This window comes from Papaver somniferum, chromosome 3 (genome assembly GCF_003573695.1).
Source record: "Papaver somniferum cultivar HN1 chromosome 3, ASM357369v1, whole genome shotgun sequence".
In the NCBI taxonomy this organism is placed as follows: Eukaryota; Viridiplantae; Streptophyta; class Magnoliopsida; order Ranunculales; family Papaveraceae; genus Papaver; species Papaver somniferum.
In genome coordinates, this window is record NC_039360.1 from 163762227 (window position 1) to 163787978 (window position 25752).

The 25752-nt window shown below is 38.3% G+C and overlaps 1 protein-coding gene across 1 annotated transcript; it reads right to left on the reverse strand.

Moving 5' to 3' along the window:
• Positions 1 to 406: 406 nt before the first annotated feature.
• On the reverse strand, positions 407 to 1684 carry LOC113360279. The gene has a single exon (XM_026603803.1). The coding sequence runs from the start codon at positions 1682 to 1684 to the stop codon at positions 407 to 409; it is 1278 nt and encodes a 425-aa protein (XP_026459588.1).
• Positions 1685 to 25752: the final 24068 nt, after the last annotated feature.

Sequence of the window (25752 nt, forward strand, 5' to 3'; positions counted from 1 at the left end):
TATATTTTAAATCCTAGAATATTAGAAAAATATCTTTTTTTACATGTCTATTTGACACACGAAAAATAGTATATGGGTTATTTAGTCAACTTTGTGATCCCACAAAGTAAGGTTTCCTACGTCCAAACAAACTGTTTTAGGGAAAAAAAATTCTATGATGCAGTTTTAACATCTATCTTAATTTATTTCTTTATTACTTATCTGCCTTCCATCCCAACAATGTTGATGTGGCTGAGTTGGTCCAATCCTCCACTGTCAAAGGTTTTATTTTGTTTTCTATTCTTTTGTTATTTAGTTTTTTGTAATGCTAATAAAGACGTGTATAAAATATAAATCAACTAAATTCTAAGATAAAAGCCATTAGGTTCATTTGATAAGAAAGGAAAAACCAGACAAGAGATCAAATTTATACATCAATATTTTTTAGTGGTATAACTGAATCTGCAGCATCCAAAGAGACAAGACTTTGAGTATGAATTGTTGTTGTGATTCTATCTCTTTGAAATTCCTTCTTTTCAAACATCTTCCAAGTTCTTGAACTTAGATTGTAAATATATTTTCTAGTACCCAACCAGTGATATGCTATGAATTCTCCTTTCATCTTGATGTATTCAAATTCGGTGAAGCACGAGTAGAAATACCACTTGTGCTCGTGATAGGGACTAATCACCGAGTGTTTCTTATCCCATCGTTTGGTATTGTTGTTAAACACCCATATGACCACTTCAGTTCTTGACGAAGGATCGAATAGGCTCAATTCTCCTTCCAAATCGAAAAGTTGAAACTCATTTCCTGGGTATCTTCTTTGCGTTGAAGTATAATTACATGGCACAACAGCTTCCATGGTACTAAACTCCTCGGTTTCAATATTGAATGATAATATTGAGTCTGATAGGCTAGGGCGAACATAGTTGTTCCATAATCCATACCTTAAACAATCTACCATCCAGTAAAACGTCCCGTTGATAAATACAGGCGGTCTTTTTGTACTTGGAGGGTAAGAGCATCTACCAACACTTCTTCTATGCTTAGTTCTTAAATTAAGAATCTGAAAGTCGAATTTTCGTGCAGCATAGCGACATACAACCACTTCGTACTCCTTTTTACATGGATGGAAGTAAAATCCACAGACAGATAAAAGACGACTTGGCGAAGTGACGGTTACTTGTTCTTTTGTGATCGGGTTCCAAATACAGAATTTCCATAAATGCGAGACTTGGCTTGTGAATAAAAGAAACCCATCATATGAACCCCAGAGATCAGTTGGGCGTTCATCGCCATATGAACTAAGATCGAAGCTTGTAGCCTCAACGTACTCAGCTTTATCATCAAAAAGAAAAAGCTCTATGCAATTGTCAATGAGTTGCGAACGAGATCGCACAACAATGGTGGGAGTATCTCGGTCTTGGTCTAGGTGTGCGCGCATAAAGTACAGATCCGTGGTTAAATCATATAACAAGTCAGTTGATCTAGTATGGTGCCTCAACTGGAAGATGCACTTTGCGGGAAGTCTAAGGAGTATGTTGGTGATGATATGAAAAGGAAGATCAGGGATAGGATGTCCCTCGTGAACAGATTCATTGTCAACTTTTGATAACTTGGCTTTCTTATTATTTCTCGTAAATAAAACACGACACTTTCCCCATGGAATTGGAGCCCAAGCGATGCATGTATGTTTACCCATTAATCAGATAATTCTGAAAAAGGAGAAGAATTAATTAAGATGATCAAAGAGGGGTTTTTAAGATTCTATATGATTACTCGTTTATGTGAACTTAAGTACCCACTCAGGGAATACGATTAATATTTATACGTAGGTTATAGCCGAGTTATATAAACCAAACCAGAAACAAAAATAGTAGGCCACGACATCTAAAGACTTGGGACTTTTATGGAAGTCCGAATTAGAACCATATTAGGACCTTTTTTTTTCCAAAAATTTGAGGAAAAAATATATAAACTCCACAAATCTAGTTCTATATTTGAAGTCAATGAAATTTTTAGTTATGTTTCCTAAAAAGAAATTGAGATAGAAATAGAGATTATAATGCACTTGATAGGGCGGGTGTTTGGATACCCTATTTGCACTGCATTAAAAGAGGCAGAGCCTTTCGTTAAACTTGACATGTGCCCGATGCATAGTTAGGCTGGTTTTTTTATCTTGATAAGAGTTTATTTGGATCATCGTTTAAAAAAGATTGCCTGCAAACTTACTAATAGAATAAATATATTATTTGCATTCCTTTATTTAGAATAAGTAGAATTATCTCCATCATAACTCTTGTATTTTTCATAATAAAAGACTTCCTAGAGAACCTTATTCTCGAGGGGAAACAATTCTCAATCTTACATGGTATCAGCCAACCATCGATTCCTTTTCTAAAACTCTAAAACAATGGCAGGAGAAAAGAAATCTCTTCACCCGGCTTTTGCCGTCACAAACATCAAACACCTAATCCCTGTTATCCTTGATATCAAACAAGATGAATATTCGTCTTGGGGTTTTCTCTTTGAGCTCCATATCCAAGCACACAAATTGCTTTTTCTCATTGATGGTTCCACAAAACTTGCGGATATTGGTGTCGTCACAGAAAAACAACTAGATGCTTTCTGTCGTCAATGGATGTTCGCCACCATGACCAAGGATTTCATGCTTACCGTTCTCAAGAAAGGAAAAACCGCAAAGGAGATTTGGGATCACCTGAAGACTCTTTTTCAAGAAAACAAAGGAAGTCGTGCTGCAAATCTGGAAAGTAAGTTTGTCAATTTTAAATTCTCTAATTGTGCTAGTGTTGATGATTATTGTGACAAACTAAAATCATTGTCCGATCGCTTCAGTGACCTTGATTTTCCAATGAACGACAAACGTCTTGTGATCCAATTGGTTAACAGTCTTATGGAGGAATACAACACCGTCGCTTCATTCATACAGCAGTCCATGCCTACCTTTGATCCTGCTCGATCTCAACTCCATACTGAAGAAATCCGACGAGCATAACATTCAATCATAGCATCTCCAACTGCCCTAGCTGCGGCTTCTTCTCCAACAAACAAGACCAGCTCTCGTTCTTACTCGCACTCCAGCAAACGCAGCCCAAAGGCCCATTATGGTGACAGACGAACTGGTCTTAACCTAAGTATGTGTTCTATTGTGAGTCCATCACTGCTGCCGACGTCAACTGGGCCACTGCTGCCGACACCAACTGGGACACGTCCCTCCCTGCCGAGTTACCCACCGTACTGGCCACCATTTTGGGTTGTTCCACCCTGCCCTTATCCAACACAGCCTCCCTGGCATCATTTTGAGCAACACCGCAGACCACCCAATACAAATTACCGCAACACCCAACGTGGTCGCTCCTCTGGAAGTAGCCGTGGCCAAGCATACCTCGCTCCTATAACTGAATCACTGCAACCCTCAGACATCGACGAGGCGTATAACTCCATGCATCTACAACAACCTGATGATTCCTTCTACATGGACACCGGTGCCACTTCGCATCTTACTACTGATTCAGGTACTTTACATAACGTTTTCAATTCTAGAAATATATGATCCATCTTAGTTGGCAATGGCAATAGCATTCCGGTTACGACTTGTGGTACCAAGATTATACCCCTTCCCTCTCGTACTCTTCAACTCAAAAATACTCTTGTTGTTCCTGATATCATTAAAAACTTAGCTTCTGTTCGTAAGTTCACCACTGATAATCATGTATCTATTGAGTTTGATCCTTCTGGGTTCTCTGTGAAGGATCTGAGTTCGAGGAAGATTGTCCTTCGATGTGATAGTTCTTGGGAGCTCTACCCTATCACCAACTCTGCCGTGCCACCTACAAAATCATCCCAGTCTTCCCCCATTTCTCTTGCTGTTTTCTCACCAGATATTTGGCATATCCGTCTCGGCCACCCTGGGAAGGCCATTTTATATGTCTTTCGTACGAATAAATCTATTTATTGTAATAAGACTAAGTCTTTTACACTTTTTCATTCATGTCAAGTTAGTAAACATGTTCGATTGCCATTATATGAATCTAATTCCACTACTTTTGCACCTTTTGATATCATGCATAGTGATTTATGGACCTCTCCTTTACATATCGATACGTGTTTTCGTTATTATCTTATATTGCTTGATGATTTCACAAACTATTTGTGGGTCTACTGATAGACGCATTTATATGTCTAATATATCTCAATTGTATATATTGTTAGCACTTGATTTTGTACTTATTTGGTTATTTTATGTATTTGTAGGTGTTTTTCGAAAAATAAGCTCTTGCGGCGAATTTGGCTCAAAACGTGGAATTTGGACCTCCGTAGATAACGTACCAGAAGCGCCCTAGAAGTATGTTGGAGACACTCCGGAAGTACCCAGGAGGAACCCCGAAAAAGTGCGGAAAACATCCCAGAAATACTACTAAAGGCACCCAAATTTTGGTTATTTCCACCCCAAGAATTATATTTCATCCCCAAATTGCTAAAGGGACACCAGGACTGGATAGGGGGAGATCACATTTCTTCACGTTTTCAAACATTGGTTTTGGATGGAAAATATGCTTATCACGCTGGAAGATTTGGAGTTGGATTTTGAGCGAGTTTTGAGGAGATTCAATGGGTGTATTTGGTATGTATGGACTCTACAAGACATAAGGGGCTTGTTCCAATCGTCTAGACCCAGCCAATTGGGATGGATAAGTCGGAATAATTGATCAAAGTCCCAACAGGATACGACTTCTCTGTTTAGGGTTCAAGAATTGTTTGAAAGATTTATGGGATATTCTTACGTGAGATATACATCAAATCAGTTGAGTCCAAGTCATAGAAGAGATTGGTGACGAGAGAATAGCTAACAAAACAGTGGAACGCAACAAAAAGGGAATTATTCTCCCAACTGCCCGTAAAGAATAATGGGAATTTTCAACGATTTCGATCGAGTTTCTAGGAGTTTGATGGCTATAAATAGTTGGGTTTATGTCATAGATGGGTTAGAAACGCTTAGAAGAGAGTTTAGAGTTCAGGAGAGACGAGAAGAAGAAGTTACATGAGATATTGTTGCTGCTGCTGCTGCTGCCATTGAAGATCCAGAAGAACACGAAGAACAGACTCGCGGAGTCCGTCATTGTTCAACAGTCTTAATATCAATACCCAAGTGTCATTGTTGTACAACAGTATAGAAATATCGTTTATAAACAGCACTTACCCCTTTGTTACAGTGACGCTGTAACATTATTACAGCGTTACAAACTTCAAATATCAATTATTTTCATTAATAAAAACACTTATTTAGCCATGAATACATCTTGTGAGTGTGTTTTTGGGATGAGGAGATAAACCCATTAGCCAAGAAAACGGAGGAAGCCATTGGCACATAATTGATTGGTATAATTCTAATTTTACTATTTATTTGCAATATTATTATTTGATTATTTGCATGGAATTGAATTGAAATATTAGTTTTGATAGCATAGTAAATCACATGAAGTAATTTGTTTCCTCGCTGACCTAGCACAACACCAATAGCATAATCTGAAGCATCACACATGATCTCAAAGGGTAGGTTCCAGTTGGGTGCCTGGACTATGGGGGCAGTAGTGAGTAAAGTCCTAAGATTCTCAAAAGCCTCTAAACAAGCATCATCAAAGACAAACTTAACGTCTTTTGCAAGCAAATTGCAAAGAGGTCTAGAAATTAAGCTAAAATCCTTAATAAATCGACGATAAAAACCTGCATGCCCTAAGAATGACCTCATATCTCTTACGGTTTTTGGGACCTGTAAAGTTTTAATAAGATCAACTTTTGCTTTATCTACCTCTATACCCTTAGAAGATATGATATTCCCTAAAACAATTCTTGAACGAACCATGAAATGACATTTCTCCCAATTAAGCACTAAATTTTTCTCCTTACACCTAGTCAAAACTAATGACAAATGATGCAAGCACTCATCGAAAGACGAACCAAACACTGAAAAGTCATCCATAAAGACCTCTAAGAACCGTTCTACCATGTCAGAAAATATGCTCATCATACAACGTTGAAAAGTCGCAGGGGCATTACAAAGCCCAAAAGGCATGCGTCTATACGCAAAGGTACCAAAGGGACAGGTAAAAGTGGTTTTCTCCTGGTCTTCTGGGGCAATAACAATCTGATTATAGCCATAGTATCCATCTAAGAAGCAATAGTGACTACATACAACTAATCTCTCTAGCATTTGGTCGATGAAAGGAAGGGGAAAGTGGTCTTTCCTAGTGTCCTTGTTCAATTTCCTATAGTCAATACAAACACGCCAACCCGTGGTCACTCGGGTCGGGATTAACTCATTGTTATCATTCTGGACTACAGTAATACCAGATTTCTTAGGAACAACCTGAACGGGGATGACCCACTTACTGTCTGAAATGGGGTAGATAATGCATGCATATAACAACTTAAGAACCTCAGTTCGAACTACTTCTTTCATATTAGGGTTTAGTCGACGTTGCATCTCCCTATAAGGTTTGGTATCTTCCTCTAAATAAATCTGATGCATACAAACAGTAGGACTTATACCCTTAATGTCTGCTATGGTCCACCCTAAAGCTTCCTTGTTGTTTTGAAGGACGGTTACTAGCCTACTTTCCTGATCTCTATCCAAGTCGGAAGAAACAATCACAGGTAAAGTCTCGGACGGGCCTAAAAAAACATACTTCAGGGTATCTGGCAATGGTTTTAGGTCCAACTTAGGAGGCTCTTCTAAAGAAGGAACTAGGGTAGACTTAGAAACTGGTAGTGGTTCGAACTTAGGTTTCCATCCATTACTAGTATCTAACAAAAGGGTTGAATATAACAAAGCATTCACCTTATTAATCACATTATCATCATCAAAATCAATCCCAAAGTGAGCTAGGAATTTCTCTAATGGATCTTCTAACAAAGTATTTGGTAATGATTCCTCGACTAATATTTCTATCATGTTCACCTCTGCTATGCTTGAATCATCTAGTTCAGAGGGTAGCTTACTAATATTAAAAATGTTCAGCTCAATGGTCATATTACCAAAATACAAATTCATAATACCATTTCGACAATTAATGATCGCATTGGATGTAGCTAAAAACGGCCGACCTAAAATCATTGGTATTTGGTTCTCTGGGTCAGGGACAGGTTGGGTATCTAGGATAACAAACTCCACCGGATAAATAAACTTGTCGACCTCAATAAAAACATCCTCGATCACACCACGAGGAATTTTAACGGACCTTTCAGCTAACTGAAGTGTCATCTGAGTAGGTTTCATCTCACCAAGTCCTAACTTAAGGTACACATGGTATGGCAGTAAGTTCACACTGGATCCTAAGTCAAGCAATGCTTTCTCAACACGGTACTTACCTATTGTACAAGAAATGGTAGGGGACCCTGGGTCTTTATACTTAGGAGTAGTGGTATTCTGAATAATAGAACTTACATGACTAGCTATGAAGGTTTTCTTCTGGACACTGAGCTTACGCTTTCGCGTACACAAGTCCTTAAGGAACTTGGCATAAGAAGGATCTGCCTAATTACATTTAATAATGGAAGGTTTATATTAACCTGCTTAAAAACCTCCAATATATCATTAAAGTTGGACTCCCTCTTTGTGGGAACTAGCAGTTGTGGGAATGGGGCTCTGGGAACAAAGTCAGGCTCTACAGGACCCTCATTGGTCTATTTAGAGACTCTATCAGTCTCTTCATTCTCTGGCTCAGACGGGTGAACTACAACATGTTCACTATTAGTCATGGCAACCTTGTTGTCAACTTTCTTTCCACTCCTAAGGGTTGTGACAGCATTCACATGATTGTACGATTTCTCTCCTTTTGGGTTAGGATCAGTACGACTAGGGAACCTTCCATCTTCTTTCTCACTTATACACTTAGCTATTTGTCCTACTTGAAGTTCTAATTTGGCAAGACTCTGGGAATTATTCTTCAACTCCTGCCTAGTTTCTTGTTGAAAGCTAAGGTGGTTTTTTGATAGCATGTCATGGTTATTTGCTAACATAGTGAGAGTTTCTTCTAAGGTAGAGATCTTTTTCTCAGAAGTGTTCTGAAACTGGGTTTGACCTGAAGAGTTCTTAAAAGCAAAACCTGGGGGAGGCTGAGAATTGATAGACTGGCCTTGACTCTGGCCCTTAGACCAAGAGAAATTAGGATGGTTTCTCCAACCAGGGTTGTAGGTTTCTGAGTATGGGTCAAACTTCTGACGGTTCTCAAACCTAGCGTTGTTATAGAAAACATGGGATTGTTATTCACTAACCTGACCTTCCCAAATGAATTATCAGGCTCTATTCCACAACTAGAGACTTGAGAGGATCTATTAGGTTCAACAAGGGACCTATTTTTAGACTGACCCATTTCCAAAGCTTCTAACCTTCTGGACAACGCAGCAAACTTAGCATCTGACGCAAAACTCGTATCTACCATATTGGTGCTACTTCTATTGACCAAGAGTCTTTTAGGGGGTTCAACAGAAGATTCCCACTGTTGGGATTTTTCAGCGATAGCTCCTAAGAAGGTAAAAGCATCATCAGCATTTTTACTAGTGAACTCATCAGCGCACATAGACTCAACCATGGCTTTGGTCGAATATTCTAAACCATCATAAATAATCTGTACGAGTTTCATATTATCAAATCCATGGTGAGGACACTGAGATAAGAGATCATTGAATCGCTCTAAAAACCTATAAAGAGACTCTCCCTCTTGTTGCACACTAGCACTAATTTTCTGCCTAACAGCTGCAGTTTTATGCTTAGGGTAGAATTTCATATAGAAGGCAGCGATAAGTTCCTGCCATGTTTCTATGGATTCAGACGGTAGGTTGTTAAGCCAGGTCTTGGCTTTATCCCTCAAGGAAAAGGGAAACATTTTAAGTTTCAAGACTTCATCAGTAAGGTCTTTTATTCTAATTGTCCCACAGATTTCCTCAAAGTCCCTAATATGGAAATAAGGGTTCTCATCATCCTTTCCTAAGAATATAGGGATCATCTGAAGAATACTAGGTTTTATCTCGAAATTAGCCGTAGTGGCTGGCAATTTAATGCATGAAGCTCGGTTGGTCCTAGTTGGGAACATGTAATCTTTCAAAGTTGCCATCGCTGGCACAACAGAAGTACTAGGGGTACTTTCCTCACAAAGAGACAGATTCTCAAAACTGAAGTTTCCAAAAACGTGGCTCTCAAAAGAAGAGTCTTCGAGCTCCCCTCCTTCACAAGAAGAACTACTAGGTTTGTCACTAATCAAACGACCTAGAGTATCTCTTTTCCAGGCCCTTTCAACAAAATCGGGCATACACTAAAAATAGAATTCAAAAAGAAAGAAAAATCCTAGCAGAAAGGTTCTAGCAATCATACAGCAGGCTGACTCGACCACATCAGACCTAGAGATTTCTAGAAAACAACAAGCATGATGGCTCACTTAGATTGTTTCTAGACTAGCTTTTATCTCTCGAAGTGGAATTCGTTACAATTTGAGCAACCCCTCTGGATCAATCCGAGCTAATGTGAGATGAAACTGAGGCGAGGGAAGCTCAATACTTTACTCATTACTGCCCCCATAGTCCAGGCACCCAACTAGAACCTACCCTTTGAGATCATGTGTGATGCTTCAGATTATGCTATTGGCTTTGTGCTAGGTCAGCGAGAAAACACATTACTTCAAGTGATTTACTATGCTAGCAAAACTCTTAATGAGTCCCAGTTGAACTATACCACTACAGAGAAGGAACTTTTATCCATCGTGTTTGCTCTAGACAAGTTTAGACCCTATCTCTTAGGTTCTAAAATCATAATCTATATTGATCATGCTGCTTTGAAATACCTTTTGTCTAAGAAGGATACCAAACCTAGATTGATTAGGTGAATCCTATTGCTGCAAGAATTTTTCCCAGACATTAGAGACAAAAAGGGCGCAGAGAATGTAGTAGCAGATCACTTGTCCAGACTAGTTGTTAGTTCCCCTAATGACTCCCTTCCTATAAGGGATATCTTTCCTGATGAATAACTGTTCCTTGTTACCCAATCACCTTGGTATGCGAATATAGTGAACTATCTTGTTACTGGTCGAATGCCCCAACATTGGGGTAAACAAGATCGTTCTAGGTTTTTAGCCGAGGTTAAGCACTTCTTTTGGGATGATCCTTATTTGTTTAAGTATTGTCCAGACCAGATTATTATGAGATGTATACCGGAGAGTGACCAGTCCAGTATTATTTCCTTTTGTCATGATCATGCTTGTGGAGGTCACTTTATTGCTAAGAAGACTGCTGCTAAGATATTGCAGTGTGGATTCTATTGGCCTTCGTTGTTTAAAGACTCCCACAGTTACTGTGTTACTTGTGAGCGATGCCAGAAATTAGGAACCATTTCTCGTAGGAACATGATGCCCTTGAACCCTATTTTAATTGTTGAGGTCTTTGATGTGTGGGGTATTGACTTTATGGGTCTGTTTCCTAATTCTTTTGGTAACCTTTATATCCTTGTCCCTGTAGACTATGTCTCTAAGTGGATTGAGGCGGTTGTGTGTAAAACCAACGACCATAGGGTTGTGATCGAGTTCTTGAAAGAAAATATACTTACACGTTTTGGTACACCGCGAGCTACAATTAGTGATGGAGGGTCGCACTTTTGTAATGGACCTTTTAGGATTTTGATGAAGAAATATGATATTACACATAAAGTAGCTACCCCGTATCATCCACAAACTAGTGGTCGGGTAGAGCTTTCCAATAGGGAAATTAAACGTATTTTAGAAAAAACAGTTAATCCTAATAGGAAAGACTGGTCGTCGAGGCTTACTGATGCCTTATGGGATTACCGTACTGCGTTTAAAACACCCATTGGAATGTCACCTTATCGTTTAGTATTTGGAAAGGCATGTTACCTTCCTGTTGAGTTAGAGCATAGAGCCTATTGGGATATTAAGCAGGTTAATTTTTCACTTGACAAGGCAGGAGCTCACAGAAAGCTCCAGCTCAATGAGTTGGACGAGATTCGTAGAGATGCATACAGTAGTGCTAAGGAGTATAAGAACAAAATGAAACTTGTGCATGATAAGAATATTTTACGAAAGTCATTTTCTCCAGGTCAAAAAGTTCTTCTGTATGACACTCGTTTGCATCTATTTCCCGGGAAGTTGTGCTCTCGGTGGACCGGTCCTTTTGTGGTCCGTACTGTTTTTCCTCACGGCGCTGTTGAGATTGAGACACCAGATGGTAGTAGTTCTTCGAAGGTTAACGGTCAGAGATTGAAGCCCTTTTTAGAGCCTTTTCCTATAGGTGACGTTGAGGAGGTCCCTCTGGAGGACCCTGTTTACCTTGATTGACCATCGAGGCGGTTTGTATGTTGTATAATATTTTTGTGGTTTTTGGTTCCACTCCACCCAGGTACTATCTTTCCAAACTTCTCTATTTACTGATTCCTCATGTTACTTACACTTTTTATATTGTTCTTTCATTAGAAACATTGAGGACAATGTTAGATTTTAGTTTGGGGGTGGGGAAGAAACACTTTTTGGCTTTTAGTTGCAATAAATAAACTCCAGAACCTACAAATTTATGCCTATTAAGGATAGCACTAACCAATCTAAGTGAATGGAAGCATTTTGGTTTTAGGAGTTGAGGAACCAATCTGACTAGATGGAAACATCTATAAGAGTCTATTCATAAAAGCACAGAGCTCAGTGTTAGATAAAAAAAAACATGGTAGTTTCGCCATATCCTCGTGATGGAAACATCGAAAGAATCCTGATCACTTCTTTTTATTTTATTTTTACCATTACTAGGGTGAAATAGAGTGACTGAGATATTAAGCCAAAAAAAAAAAAGAGAAAAAAAAAGTATTTAGACCAGACCATTAGACCAACCAGAATAAATACAATAAAGTCGACCACTGGTACCCTTGTATATGCCAGCTGAGTTGACCTAGAGTTAGGATTATCGACCACTGGTTCCCTTGTATATGCCATTGGGTTGATATTGGACCAGACCAGTATCTCAGTCCATCAGGTTAGGTTCACCCTAGTCAACATCATCTACGCTTTTCTATACATCCATCTTCTTAATTTACCCATGTGATTGGTTGACTCCGATTTATGATGTCCAGAAACTATCTGAGTAGAGCTATGTCACTTTATATGAATTTTAGTATGCTTGAGTGCAAACTCGTGTACAACAATTGGAATTTCGCATCAGGGTACTTCCTCCAATAATCAATAAGTATGCTAACCAAGGAGGTTCTTTAGTGCCTTCCAAGGTTCTGCCTAGATAGGTAGGGTCTAGAGTAAAGATTTTGTGGGTATATCTCTAGTAAGCCCTCCCGAGACTATAACTCGGCCACTAGGGCCACCTTGGGGTTTAAAGGCTTATTGCATACGCTAAATGCAATCGACGATGCCTGCGACAGTGAGTTAGGATTTTATTTTGTAGTTTTGATTTGCTCGGGACTAGCAAATAATAAGTTTGGGGGTATTTGATAGACGCATTTATGTTTCTAATATATCTCAACTGTATATATTGTTAGCACTTGATTTTGTACTTATTTGGTTATTTTATGTATTTGTAGGTGTTTTTGGAAAAATAAGCTCTTGCGGCGAATTTGGCACAAAACGTGGCATTTGGACCTCCGTAGATAACGTACCAGAAGCGCCCTAGAAGTATATTGGAGACACCCCGGAAGTACCCCGAAGGAACCCCGAAAAAGTGCGGAAAACATCCCAGAAATATTACTAAAGGCACCCAAATTTTGGTTATTTCCACCCCAGAAATTCTATTTCATCCCCAAATTGCTAAAGGGACACCAGGACTGGATAGGGGGAGATCACATTTCTTCACGTTTTCAAACATTGGTTTTTGGCGGGAAAATATGCTTATCACGCTGGCAGATTTGGAGTTGGATTTTGAGCGAGTTTTGAGGAGATTCAATGGGTGTATTTGGTATGTATGGACTCTACAAGACATAAGGGGCCTGTTCCAATCGTCTAGACCCAGCCAATTGGGCTGGATAAGTCGGAATAATTGATCAAAGTCCCAACATGATACGACTTCTCTGTTTAGGGTTCAAGAAATGTTTGAGAGATTTATGGGATATTCTTACGTGAGATATACATCAAATCAGTTGAGTCCAAGTCATAGAAGAGATTGGTGACGAGAGAATAGCTAACAAAACAGTGGAACGCAACAAAAAGGGAATTATTCTCCCAACTGCCCGTAAAGAATAATGGGAATTTTCAACGATTTCGATCGAGTTTCTAAGAGTTTGATGGCTATAAATAGTTGGGTTTATGTCATAGAAGGGTTAGAAACCCTTAGAAGAGAGTTTAGAGTTCAGGAGAGACGAGAAGAAGAAGTTACATGAGATATTGTTGCTGCTGCTGCCATTGAAGATCCAAAAGAACACGAAGAACAGACTCGCGGAGTCCGTCATTCTTCAAAAGTCTTAATATCAATACCCAAGTGTCGTTGTTGTACAGCAGTATAGAAATATCGTTTATAAACAGCACTTACCCCTTTGTAACAGTGACGCTGTAACATTATTACAGCGTTACAAACTTCAATTATCAATTATTTTCATCAATAAAAACACTTTTTTAGCCATGAATACATCTTGTGAGTGTGTTTTTGGGATGAGGAGATAAACCCTTTAGCCAGGACAACGGAGGAAGCCATTGGCACATAATTGATTGGTATAATTATAATTTTACTATTTATTTGCAATTTTATTATTTGATTATTTGCATGGAATTGAATTGAAATATTAGTTTTTATTGAATAGTTGTGAATTAATTTGATGAAGCATGATGTGTTTTAAAAACTTTTGATGTTTTATACTCTTTGATTACAATTATTACTTCAAAAATTTATTTGAGGCAAATATTAGAATTATTTTTAAAGATAGAATTGCATGAATATTAGTTAGAGTTTACTATTTAATTGGTCAATGGTGGAATCCAAGTCTTGGTGTTTTTCTCTATAACTTTGAACTAATTTATTTATTTGCTAGTTTAATTTAAATCTGAAAATTATTTCCTTCACAAGTCTGAAAAGACCCCTTTTACCACTACAACTACTTTTGAGAACCATCATCTACCCGTTAAAATTCAAGTCCCAAGTTTATAGCAAATTTTAGGAATTTCGTTCTTTCGTTCAAACTCAATTTGAACGTAAAATAAAATGCTTTCAATGTGATATGGGCCGTGAATTTGACAACTCTTCCTTTCATACCTTCTCTCGTGACAATGGTATTATTTTCCGTTTCTCTTGTCCCCAAACTTCCTCCCAAATGGCAAGGCCGAACGCATGATACGCCGTGTCAATGATATCACCCGTACCCTTATGTATCAAGCTTTCATTCCCCCAAAATATTGGGTTTACTCTCTTCACATGGCAGTGTATCTTCATAATCTTCTACCCACCAAAGTCCTTAACTTCCACTCAACAATGTCTATTCTTTATCAACGACAACCAACGTATGAACATCTTCGCACTTTTGGTTGCCTTTGATATCCAAATATTTCATCCATAACTCCTCACAAACATTCTCCTCGTTCCACTAAATGTGTCTTCCTTGGTTTTCTTCCAAACCACCGTGGATATCGCTTCCTTGATCTATCCACAAACAAGTTCATTATCTCTTGTCATGTAACTTTTTATGAAAATGTCTTCCCCTTCACAACTCTCCCTACAAATACTCCTTATAATGTCGAGTCTTCCCCTTACATAATTCATCCATCGTATGATCTCTCATACCCATCTACTCAGGCTCCCCCTATTGTACACTCCCCTACCCATCTACCTGGCTTGTACACTCCTCCTTACCATCGGCCCAACTACCCTATTGAGGCTATATCTCAGACTCTCCAACACTCCATCTGCTCAGGCTTCCCCTGTCCGCCAGTCCCAACCTCCCTCAACTTCAGTCCAAACAACTCCTACACTTCGGTACCACTTCCCTTCTCTTCGTCTGTCCAACCCCCCCTCTCTGCGTCAGTTCATCCCCACACCGGTTATCACTCCACTCCCCTCTCCAGGACTGACACCTGTTCCTAACTGCACTGTATCAACAGCTGCAACATCTAATCCACCTACTACAAACTCCTCTCCCCTCACTGCGCCTCCACCCAGTTCAGCCCCCTCACCCTCAACTGCTCCTTCACGCCCTGTGGCTCGAGCTTCCCGTGGCATTCACAAACCAATCCAACGGCTAAATATTCATGTCCAAACTTCAGAGAATATCTCCCCAATTCCTCGCTCTCAATTTTATGCTCTTAGGGATATAAATTGGAATGCCGCCATGAAAGATGAGTATAGTGCTATGTTGAAAACTAATACGTGGGAACTTGTACCACGACCAAGTGATGCTCATGTTATTCGTTCCATGTGGTTATTTCATCACAAATATAATGCGAATGGTTCTCTACAGCGATACAAGGCACGTCTTGTTGCTAATGGTAAATCTCAGCAGGTTGGAGTTGATTGTTTTGAAACGTTTAGTCCAGTTGTCAAACCTTCTACTATTCGTACTATTCTTACTATTCCTACTTCGCGTTCTTGGCCAATTCATCAACTAGACGTAAGAATTCTTTTCTCCCTGGTGACCTGACCGAGACAGTTTACATGCACCAGCCTCCGGTATTTGTTGATTCTGCTCACCCTGATTATGTATGCCGACTACGCAGATCCCTATATGGTCTCAAGCAGGCTGCTCGGGCGTGGTTTCATAGGCTTGCCAAGTTTATCACTAATCGTGGTTTTCGTGGTAGTATGTGTGATCCATCTCTCTTTGTTTATCAATCCGGCTCAGATACGACATATTTAATGCTATATGTAGATGATATTGTTTTGACTGCCTCTAAGAATGCTCTACTACACCGATTCATTGATCTAATGAAACGGTAATTTTCCATGTCTAATCTTGGGCCGCGACATCATTTTCTGAGTATTACTGTCACTCGATCATCTTCAGGGTTATATTTGTCTCAGTCAGTTTATGCTCAGGACATCATTTCTCGTGCCTCAATGACACAATGTAACCCAGTGTCTGCTCCGGTCGACACCAACTCCAAGATTAGTGCAACTTCAGGTCCTGCGATTAAGGATCCAACTCTTTACAGAACCCTGACTGGTGTATTACAATACCTCAAGTTCACCCGACCAGATATTTCATATGTTGTTCAACAAGTATGCTTATTCATACACGACCCGCGATAACACCACATGTAGGCACTCAAGCGAATCATCTGATATCTTCAGGGAACCATTCATCACGGTTTGTTTCTCTCGGTCTCCACTAATACTGGTTTGACGGCATACTCTGATGTTGACTGGTCAGGATGCCCTGATTCTCATCGATCAACCTCGGGTTATTGCGTTTTTCTTGGTGACAATCTCATTTCTTGGTCATCCAAACATCAGGCAACAGTTTCTCGATCCAGTACTGAAGCTGAATATCGGGGATGGCTAATGCTGTTGCTGAAACTACTTGGCTTCGCAACCTTCTTCTAGAGCTTCATCTTCCTTTACGACGTGCTACTATTGTGTATTGTGATAATGTGAGTGCGATTTATATGTATGGAGACCCTGTCCAACATCAGCGCACCAAACATGTGGAAATCGATATACACTTTGTACGTGAACGAGTTCGTATTGGTGACATTCATGTTCTACACGTCCCCTCTGAAAACCAGTATGCTGACATCTTCACCAAGGGACTCCCTCGTCATCTATTTGTTCGTTTTCGGTCTAGTCTCAGCGTTTTCTCCTCTCCCGCTCAGAATAAGGGGGTGTAATAGAATATATACATTATTTGCATTCCTCTATTTAGAATAAGGAGAATTATCTCCATCATAACTCTTGTATTTTCCATAATAAAAGACTTTTCTAGACTTTTCTAGAGAACATTTTTTTATCTTGATAAGATTTTATTTGGATCATCGTTTAAAAAAGATTGCCTGCAAACTTACTTATCCTCGTTAAATATGATTACTTACTAAAAGTCTTTTTTTATTGATCAATTAGTTAGTAAAAGTCACCAGCTGCTGAAGCATATAAAGCAATGGGCATGCAAGAATTCCAAGTAGTAGAATGAAGTGCACATACATTGTACATTTACGAAATCTGTTCACTCGGAAACTCGACTTTTAAGTTTTAACGATGTCAACTAGATGTCTGTGAAATTTTCTGATAAAGAACAAGTATAGATAGTGATGAAACATTTTAACTTACCGGTGTACGTAGCTTTGATGTGTCAACTTCTTGCGCACCTATGGAAAGGGCCAAAGTATATGAAGAAGACTATGTGATGATATAATTCCCCATACCTGGATGTACTACTAAAGATGGAGTTAGGTTATAGCTGGACGCTTCAATGAATACAAGTATACAAAATTATGTTGGCTGATTTGGTCTCTTTATCTTCCAAGCAGGTTTTCTTGTAGGAGTTCTATGCATGAATTCGTGAATCGTAATGCAAATCAAAGATCAAATAAATCCATTAGGTATACGTCGACTCTTTTGGTAAGAAAAACCGGACAAGAGATCAAATTTATACATCAATATGTCATCTTCTATACAAATATAGAACCGATAAATTGTACGTTGGATATCTCAGCAAGTTAATTGAACTTGGTGATAGAGGAGATTAATTATGGAAGATAATTCTGGTTGCACCAATGGGGCGTAATTCCATTGATTTAAAAGTGTATCATTCAATAGGAACTTCTTGTAGTAGTTGGGTGTAGTAGTTGGAAATTAAGTTGGATGGCTATGTTGGATATCCACCACCGATTTTGGTTAGGTGTTAATACATATCTAGATAATCCTAGAAATATATGGGTTGTCTTGGATATGCTCTAGTAATGTCTAAAGTAGAAAAACCGTCAGTAGTATCTAGAATAATCTTGATTAGTTTAGTTGGTTCTCTAGATAGTTAGCATGTAAATGGTCTCTAGAATTATCTAGAGTAAATAAGTAGTTAGATGCTAGAAATATCTAGCTTAGTTGGTTTTCTAGTAGGCTCCTAGAGTAGGTCTTATAGAATATAGTAGGTCTTCTAGAATGTTCAAATAGAAAGTATAAATAGGATATGCTACCCTCAAATGTAAGCATCGACACTACATCAAAATAAGAATTTTATCACACTGTAACTTGTTTCAGTTTATTTTTCAGTCATTTATATATTTGTAATAAGTCTCTCAAAAATTATAATTGTTAATTCATCAACAAATTTTCTGCTGCAACTAATAAAACGATATACTCCTCAGTTTTAAAATAAGTGATAATTTCACTTTAGGCACAATTCTCGAAAATTCAATGCATATCAATTATGCAAACCACCACAAAGGATGCATAACACATCATGCAACCATATTTTGGTTTATGGATTGACTAATTTTCCGTTTCTTGAAAAGTGATACTTTCACATTACGTTTCCGGAAAAGTGATACTTTCGCTCCGTTTCAGAAAAAATATCACTTGTTTTGAAACGGAGCGAAAGTATCACTTTTTCTGTAACGAAACAAAAGTATCACATTTTTGAAACAAGGAGAAAGTATCACTTTTTCTGAAATGGGGCGAAAATAGTTGCAGACAAACCCCATCTTCGGATTCTTCTTTAGTCGTCCCTCCCACCATGGCAACGGTTGTACTAATTTCCCTTTGGATGCTGCATGTCCTCGTACCTTGCTAGAATTGAATTTCATTTTGCTGGTAGTTCATTCCCTTTGGATAGTATGTACTCAGTACCTTGCTTGTTATTTTGGTTTAATTTTAATTAGAAATATCGTTTAATTACATTATGGCACTATCTGTTTCGAGCCCAAACGGAAACCTAATTACTGGCTTATTATTCTAACAACATGAACCATCAAGGGAGAAATATCACAGCACAGGAAAATATGGTTAGTCAGGGAGAAGACAAACCTTCCATGGATGAATATCGTAAGGGCGATGATATGCCAGCAATGAGAAAGGCGAAGATTATCTTGTTAATATCAAGGGAAAAAATAAGAATAAGAAGACTGCCTTGTATTTTATCTCCCAAACCAGTGTTGGTGCATACGGTCCCAAGCGAAGGGAATGAGTTTAAGGTCACGCGATCAAGTCCGTCGACACTCCAAATTTTTGTAAAATCCTCAAGAAGAAGCTGGCACAGTTGGTCAAGGGCAATCCTCCCTCACGGATATTTTGTACATATTTTTGAACTATCAAGGGGGAAGATATGGATAAAGTTACAACATTGTGGCGAAGATATGGATAAAGTTACGCGTTATTTCATTCTATCGCACACAAGAGGTAACATAGATGGACAAGGAGGCAAGGTGCAAGATATAGGTCCTGTGCTCGAACCCTGCCTACTGCAAATTTTATTATTTTTTGCTCAAAGATCATCCCACAGCACCAAGCTTTTACGCATATAGCACAAAATGCAGCATAATAAGAAGAAAAGGGACCAAGGCTACAACTAACTTTATCAAGGGCGATATCAATGCACCTAGAAAAACTCACAACTACAAACTCACATCAAGAGAAATAGAACGCTACAACAAGAATAAAAAGATGAAAAGAAGAGACACAAAGAAAAGCAAAGAAGAAAAAGGCAACAATAAGAGAGAAAATAATGACAAGTCGAAGTAAAAGGCAAAAATAAGACCTTATGAGATAAGACCTCAATAGGAGGCAGTAAATGTTAAAACCCCTAAATAGGGAAGCTAGGCATCCAATTGTGGCATGCATCCTAGTCCGCGTAAATGCAAGAGGCAATACAAATAAAACCTAACGCGCGTCATAATTGGGGAAAACCTAGTAATGCATGTCTCAGGGGAAAGTAATACCATCCTAGAACCTGATCCATGGAGAGTTCGGGGAGAAACACAATCTTATCCAGCAGAGACTCCTGGGTCACAAGCCCAGGGTGATAAGTTCTCTCCTAAGTAGTGTACAAACTCGATCACGGCGCCGCGATACACGGTTGAGCCAAGCGTTCCTGGGCGTCTGGAGCGTTTCCATCCATTCTTGGCAAGTCCTGGCTATGATACACTCGGTCCTCAAGAAACCCCAATTAGGGTGTGATCTCGTGACCACAAGCGATATCGGTGGAGGGATAAGAGGTCAAGAAAACAACTGATTGTTGGTATCACCGTATGGGAAGAGCCCAACCTAACCCGTTAAGGGTAAGCTTCCTTGAAGGGGAAATCCGGGGGAATATAAAGGACGATACCCTCCACTAGGGAGCTGAATGTGTCAAAGACGGCAATGTCATGGGGATTCTACTCACGGGAGTATCTAGGCATGTCGCATCGTCGCGTGAGAAATATTCTGCCGAGGCAATAGTACGAAATATGATAAGGTAAGATCAATGGACTATTACTTGAAAGAGTAATGGTCTCCTGAGATTTTGTCGACCGACCAAAAATAGTACCCCGGGGCAAGGATAAGACCTATTAAACAGGGGGAGGATGCATTGGACCTCTACTTAGGGAGGCACGTAAGACCTTGAAAGAAACACAAAAAGACCTCATTTTGGCTTAGCAAACTTCATGTGAGATCTCACTCTATTAACTGCCGAGGAGCCAAGAAAAGGTTTTATGTCCTAGTCCACGTAAGCTTGGTGGTCGGCAAGTGTTAGATCGAGGCCTCGAAAGTGCAAGACTGTGTTTGTGGGTATGTTTCAGGATCAACTTTCTCTTCAGAATAAGGTATAAAGAGATAACTAAGTTATTCTGCAAAAAAAAAGAAATAAAATTCAAGAAATTATGCTTAATTATGCTCCATAACTCTGCTTAGAAAATCCTATGCCAAACTAAACTGACATTTTGATTGGTGATCCTTACAATGCCTACAAGCATAGACACCTGGCAAGTTGATCACACATGTAAGCGCAACAATTTTATAGTTTGGACATGAAAAAGTAGACGAGGAAAACATGTGAGGATTCTGCAATTCGGCCAATAGTAAGGATTCTCTCGACATAGGATAAGAGAAAAAATTCCCATTTCCTTGTCGTTCAGAATCCAGATTAACTCTTCTGGTACTTTGGCATGTGCTATCCTAATTGAAGATGTGCCTCTATATTAAAATACAGAGTATGTGAATGAAACGAGATATAGACTGCTAAAACATAATAACAAAGTCTCATCTACGTCACCGAATCGAAGATATACATTTCATATCACAGTAGGTAATGTATTTTTGTTTATACCATTGTCAAATCATATATGCATAACCAGGAAAATAGCTCCACCAAGATATTACAAAAAAGAAAAAGAATAACATTTTCTTTCTTTCCGTCTTCAATTGAATAGATATAGTTAACCAAAAAAATTAGGAACATACCCACTAAAAAAGTGCATGACTCCTCTGCTATCTCCTTCGTAGAGGCATCTTTTGTGGGCTCTGGATCCTCTATTACGAAATCTCCCTATTCCGCTGTTCCACCCAGTCTCCAATCGACATGTGTCTAAATTTTTAACTTACAAAACTTACGGTTTTGGAAAATATATTATTGACTAAATTAAAGATTTACTGAAGAGGAAAAAAAAGGAAACAACTTTAATTTCCCTTATATCATTTTCTACCCCTAGCATACTCCCTGGTACCACATTAATCCATAGATAGAATGATATTTTTATTTTTTTTGTTGGAATATGGATAGACATCATTCCAACAAAAGATGAAGCATGGACTTCGTGTGCTTCACTTCTATATCAACTCAAGGATTATCCCTTTACAGGAGCTTAAGGTTACAACTAATCGAGAGTTTTTTTTTCGAATGCAAGTTTTTTTTGTTTTGCCATTTTGTTTGTTTGAGCGTTCTCTTATCTGTCACAACAACAATATGTAGCAATGGTGACAACAGTCATATATAACGTGAGCCTAACCAACGACTACTATACCGAATTATGATTACATCAGACAAAATCTCAAATCATGCAAAGGGTGGACTTTTCCAGGCTCAAACACAATTAACAAACATAAATGTCTAGAAGATTGCTCACTTATTAAACATCATATCATATCTGAGTTTGGTTCTTGGGATGTTAATATCACATAACGCCGATGTTATAATACATTAGTTTTTGCAGTCTACTCTCTGTAGTTGGTTTCCTCTTCAGTTTCAAATTCCATCCCGATTATTGGAACTTGTTCCTTACGAACTTTAGAGTGAACTAGATTGAGACGGTCAATAAAATTTACAGGACTAGTCATTTCATCATAGGTTTTCTCTTGTGTAGGAAACTTTAGATTTATACTGCTGACAAAATCCAATCTACGACCTATGTGTGATCCAATTTCACATATTCATCTTCATAGATTGTCTATAAAAACTAAAAATGAAAAAACTGAGATTAGGTAACATTAATATAATTCTGTAGAGATTGTCTTCAAGTATATAAAAATCAAATATATTTAACCGGATTCCAAAAATTAATTATACTTTTCATTTACACATGATGAATATAATTCTGTACAAGCCAAGAATTATACAAAAATTTGTTGGCAATAAATGTTACTTGTTGATGCTCCATGAACAGAAACAAAAAATAAATAATTGATGAGTTGCAAAGAAGACGATAATATTAGGGAGTATGCTAGTGGTAGAAAAATGATATAAGGAAAATCCACATTGTTTCCTTTTTTCCCTCCTCAGAAAATCGTTAAATTAGTCAACAATATATTTTGCAAAACACAAAGTTTTGTTAGTTAAAAACATAGAAACGTGTCGAATGGAGATTGGGTGAAATAGAAGAATAAGGATTTTTGGGAATAGACGATCCGGAGCCTCTTTTGTGTCCACTACACTACTTGTAAATTTTAATACACTTCAGCTTCTTATAGAAAGTCTTTTATCTTGACTTTCCTCCTACAACAGTTCCTATTTGATCAAAGCAAAATTAATATAAAACCAACATAAACTCTTTTACCTATACGAGAAGCTTCAAAATTAATTTTCAAGCAGTCCAGCTAGAAATGGATTCTTGAATAATACCGTGTTATTGGGATCCCTAACAGACCCATCTTTAGAAAGTATGCTGACTCCCTAAAATACAGGTAAGAAAAATGCTAAGTCTTACAACACTGAATGCTAATTAAACTAGAAAAGAAACGTAAAGGTGCACGAGAAAAGCAAAAATGACAAAGAAACACATTATGAGGATGAAATATAATCAATAGATAACAACCACCAATCCTCTAACTGAAGGACAAAAATATAAACATCCAAAATATGGCATCCATCAAAAGAATGATATGCTGAACCCATCAAAAGATTAAACAAGACTATGACATCCTTAGAGAAGCTCAGACATGAAACCTTTCCACAGTCAAACATGTAGAACGCAGTCAAAACTGAACTGTTAACTATTATACCAAAAAAACACAAACAAAAACGTAAACTTTCAACCCGAGACCCTTCCATTAAATTTTAACAAAATCTGTCTACGGATGATATTCTCTGGACTGCTTAAAACACAATTTTGAATTTTCTGTTGGTTTTATGATTGAATTTGTAAGGATATTTGAAGTAATTTTTTTGAATGGAGGTGAGGTCTCTTGGATACTCTCTAACTCTTCTACTCAATTCTATTTCATTAGATTACTTTCTCTTTATTTCTCTATTTCTTTATATACTAGGCATACATAAAACCTAATACAAAAGCACGTGGAACACTCATGTCTGATGTTATTGGGACTAAGGACTTGGCCAATTCTTCATGCATGTGGTACATTTTATTTATTCTTAACAATTATCGCTCAAAACATAAATATATGGACTCTTATTTTGCCAATATAGATTCTCAGAATATTAGTTATAAATCGTAAGAATGGGACATCAAACATTTAAGCAAGCATGCCGCATCAAATAAAATGATAACTAATTAATCAAAAGTCATAAAAAGAATAAATTAAATTTACCACAATGACGAAAATCGACTCCCTCCGCCGTCCCAATGTTTGGGTTTAGCTCCTCATATTAATCATAATCTCAAAATACATGTATAAAGCTCAAAAGTTGATTAAAGGGAGTAAAACAATTGAACAGAAAAATCGCAACAGAAATAACTGTTGCAAAGGCGCTGTTTAGCTGTTACAAGAAGAACGATAATGTAAAGTGTTGTTGCCGCGTTCTAAGACCCACAGCCGTCGTAACTACGACTGTAATAAACGATGGTTCTTGCAAGTGTGTTCTTCGTGTTCTTCATCTTCATCAATGGCAGCAGCAGCAGCTGAGAAGAATGGTGGATTCTTCCTCTGCAGCGCTCTCCTCTCTTCTCCCAACTCTCCACCCCCTTCTACTCGACCTCAGAGGTCCTTTTATACCCAACAAAAGCATTTAATCACGCCATAATTCTCAATATTCTTCATCAAACTCGGGCAGTAAAGAAAATGTTTTGGGAATATTTTCTTCCCTGATTTAGATTCTCACGCGTTATAAGATGTATTTCTTTCCTTGGTTAACAACTACACACTCCTTTCTACTGCTCGGTACATCAATCATGCACTGAACACGCTAAAAATCTTCTCCAAATCACGTAATCCCGTGAACTGTTCTTAATATGCTCGTGCTGCCTTGATTTCTTCTTGCGAGTTATTTAGCCAAATTTGATCGATCTAAAGACCCATAACCTTCCTGTCTAGCCCATGAGAATATACCCAATGAGTTTCAGCCATTGAATCGGCCTGAAACTCCTTCGAAAATCGATTGGAAAATCTGCCATGAAGAAAAAATATTTTCCCGCCAAATTTTTCATTCAAATTTTGGGAAGAAAACTGACCTCCCCCTAATCTAGTTCTGGTGTCCCTTTAGCAATTTGGGGCTGAAATAGTAATTCTTGGGTGGAAATAGTAATTTTTCTGGGTTCCTCCAGGATATTTCTGGGTGCCTCCGGTGGGTTTCTGGGGTTCCTTTAGTAATTTTCTCCGGGGTGTAAAACACTACTTTTTGAGCTCATTTCGCCGCAAGGGATTATTTCTCTAAAAATTCCTACAAAGACATAAAATACCAAAATAAATACCAGACGGAGCACTAACAATACATACAATTGAGACATATTAGACACATAAATGTGTCTATCAAATACCCCCAAACTTATTATTTGCTAGTCCCGAGCAAATCATAACTACAAAATAAAATCCTAACTCACTGGGTGTCCCCAATGACCGAGTTAATCTCGGGAGGGTTTACCAGAGGTGTACCCACAAAACCTTCAATCCAGACCCTAGCTATCTACGCATAACCTTGAAAGGCACTAAAGAATCTCCTTGGTTGGCATACAATCATTGACTATAGGAGGAAGTACCCTGATGCGAAATTCCAATTGTTGTACACGAGTTTGCACTCAAGCATACTAAAATTCATATAAAATGACAGAGCTCTACTCAGATAGTTTCTGGACATCATAAACCGGAGTCGACCAATCACATGGATAGATTAAGAAGATGGATGTAGAGAAAAATATGGATGATGTTGACTAAGGTGAACCTATCCTAATATACTGAGATACTGGTCTAGACTAATATCAAAAAACTGGCATATACAAGGGAACCAGTGGTCGATAATCCTAACTCTAGGTCAACTCAGCTGGCACATACAAGGGTACCAGTGGTCGACTTTATTGTATTTATTCCGGTTGGTCTGGTGGTCTGGCCTCAATTTTTTTTTTGTATCTCAGTCACTCTATTTCACCCTAGCAATGGTAAAAATAAAACAAAAATAAGTGATCAGGATTCTTTCGATGTTCT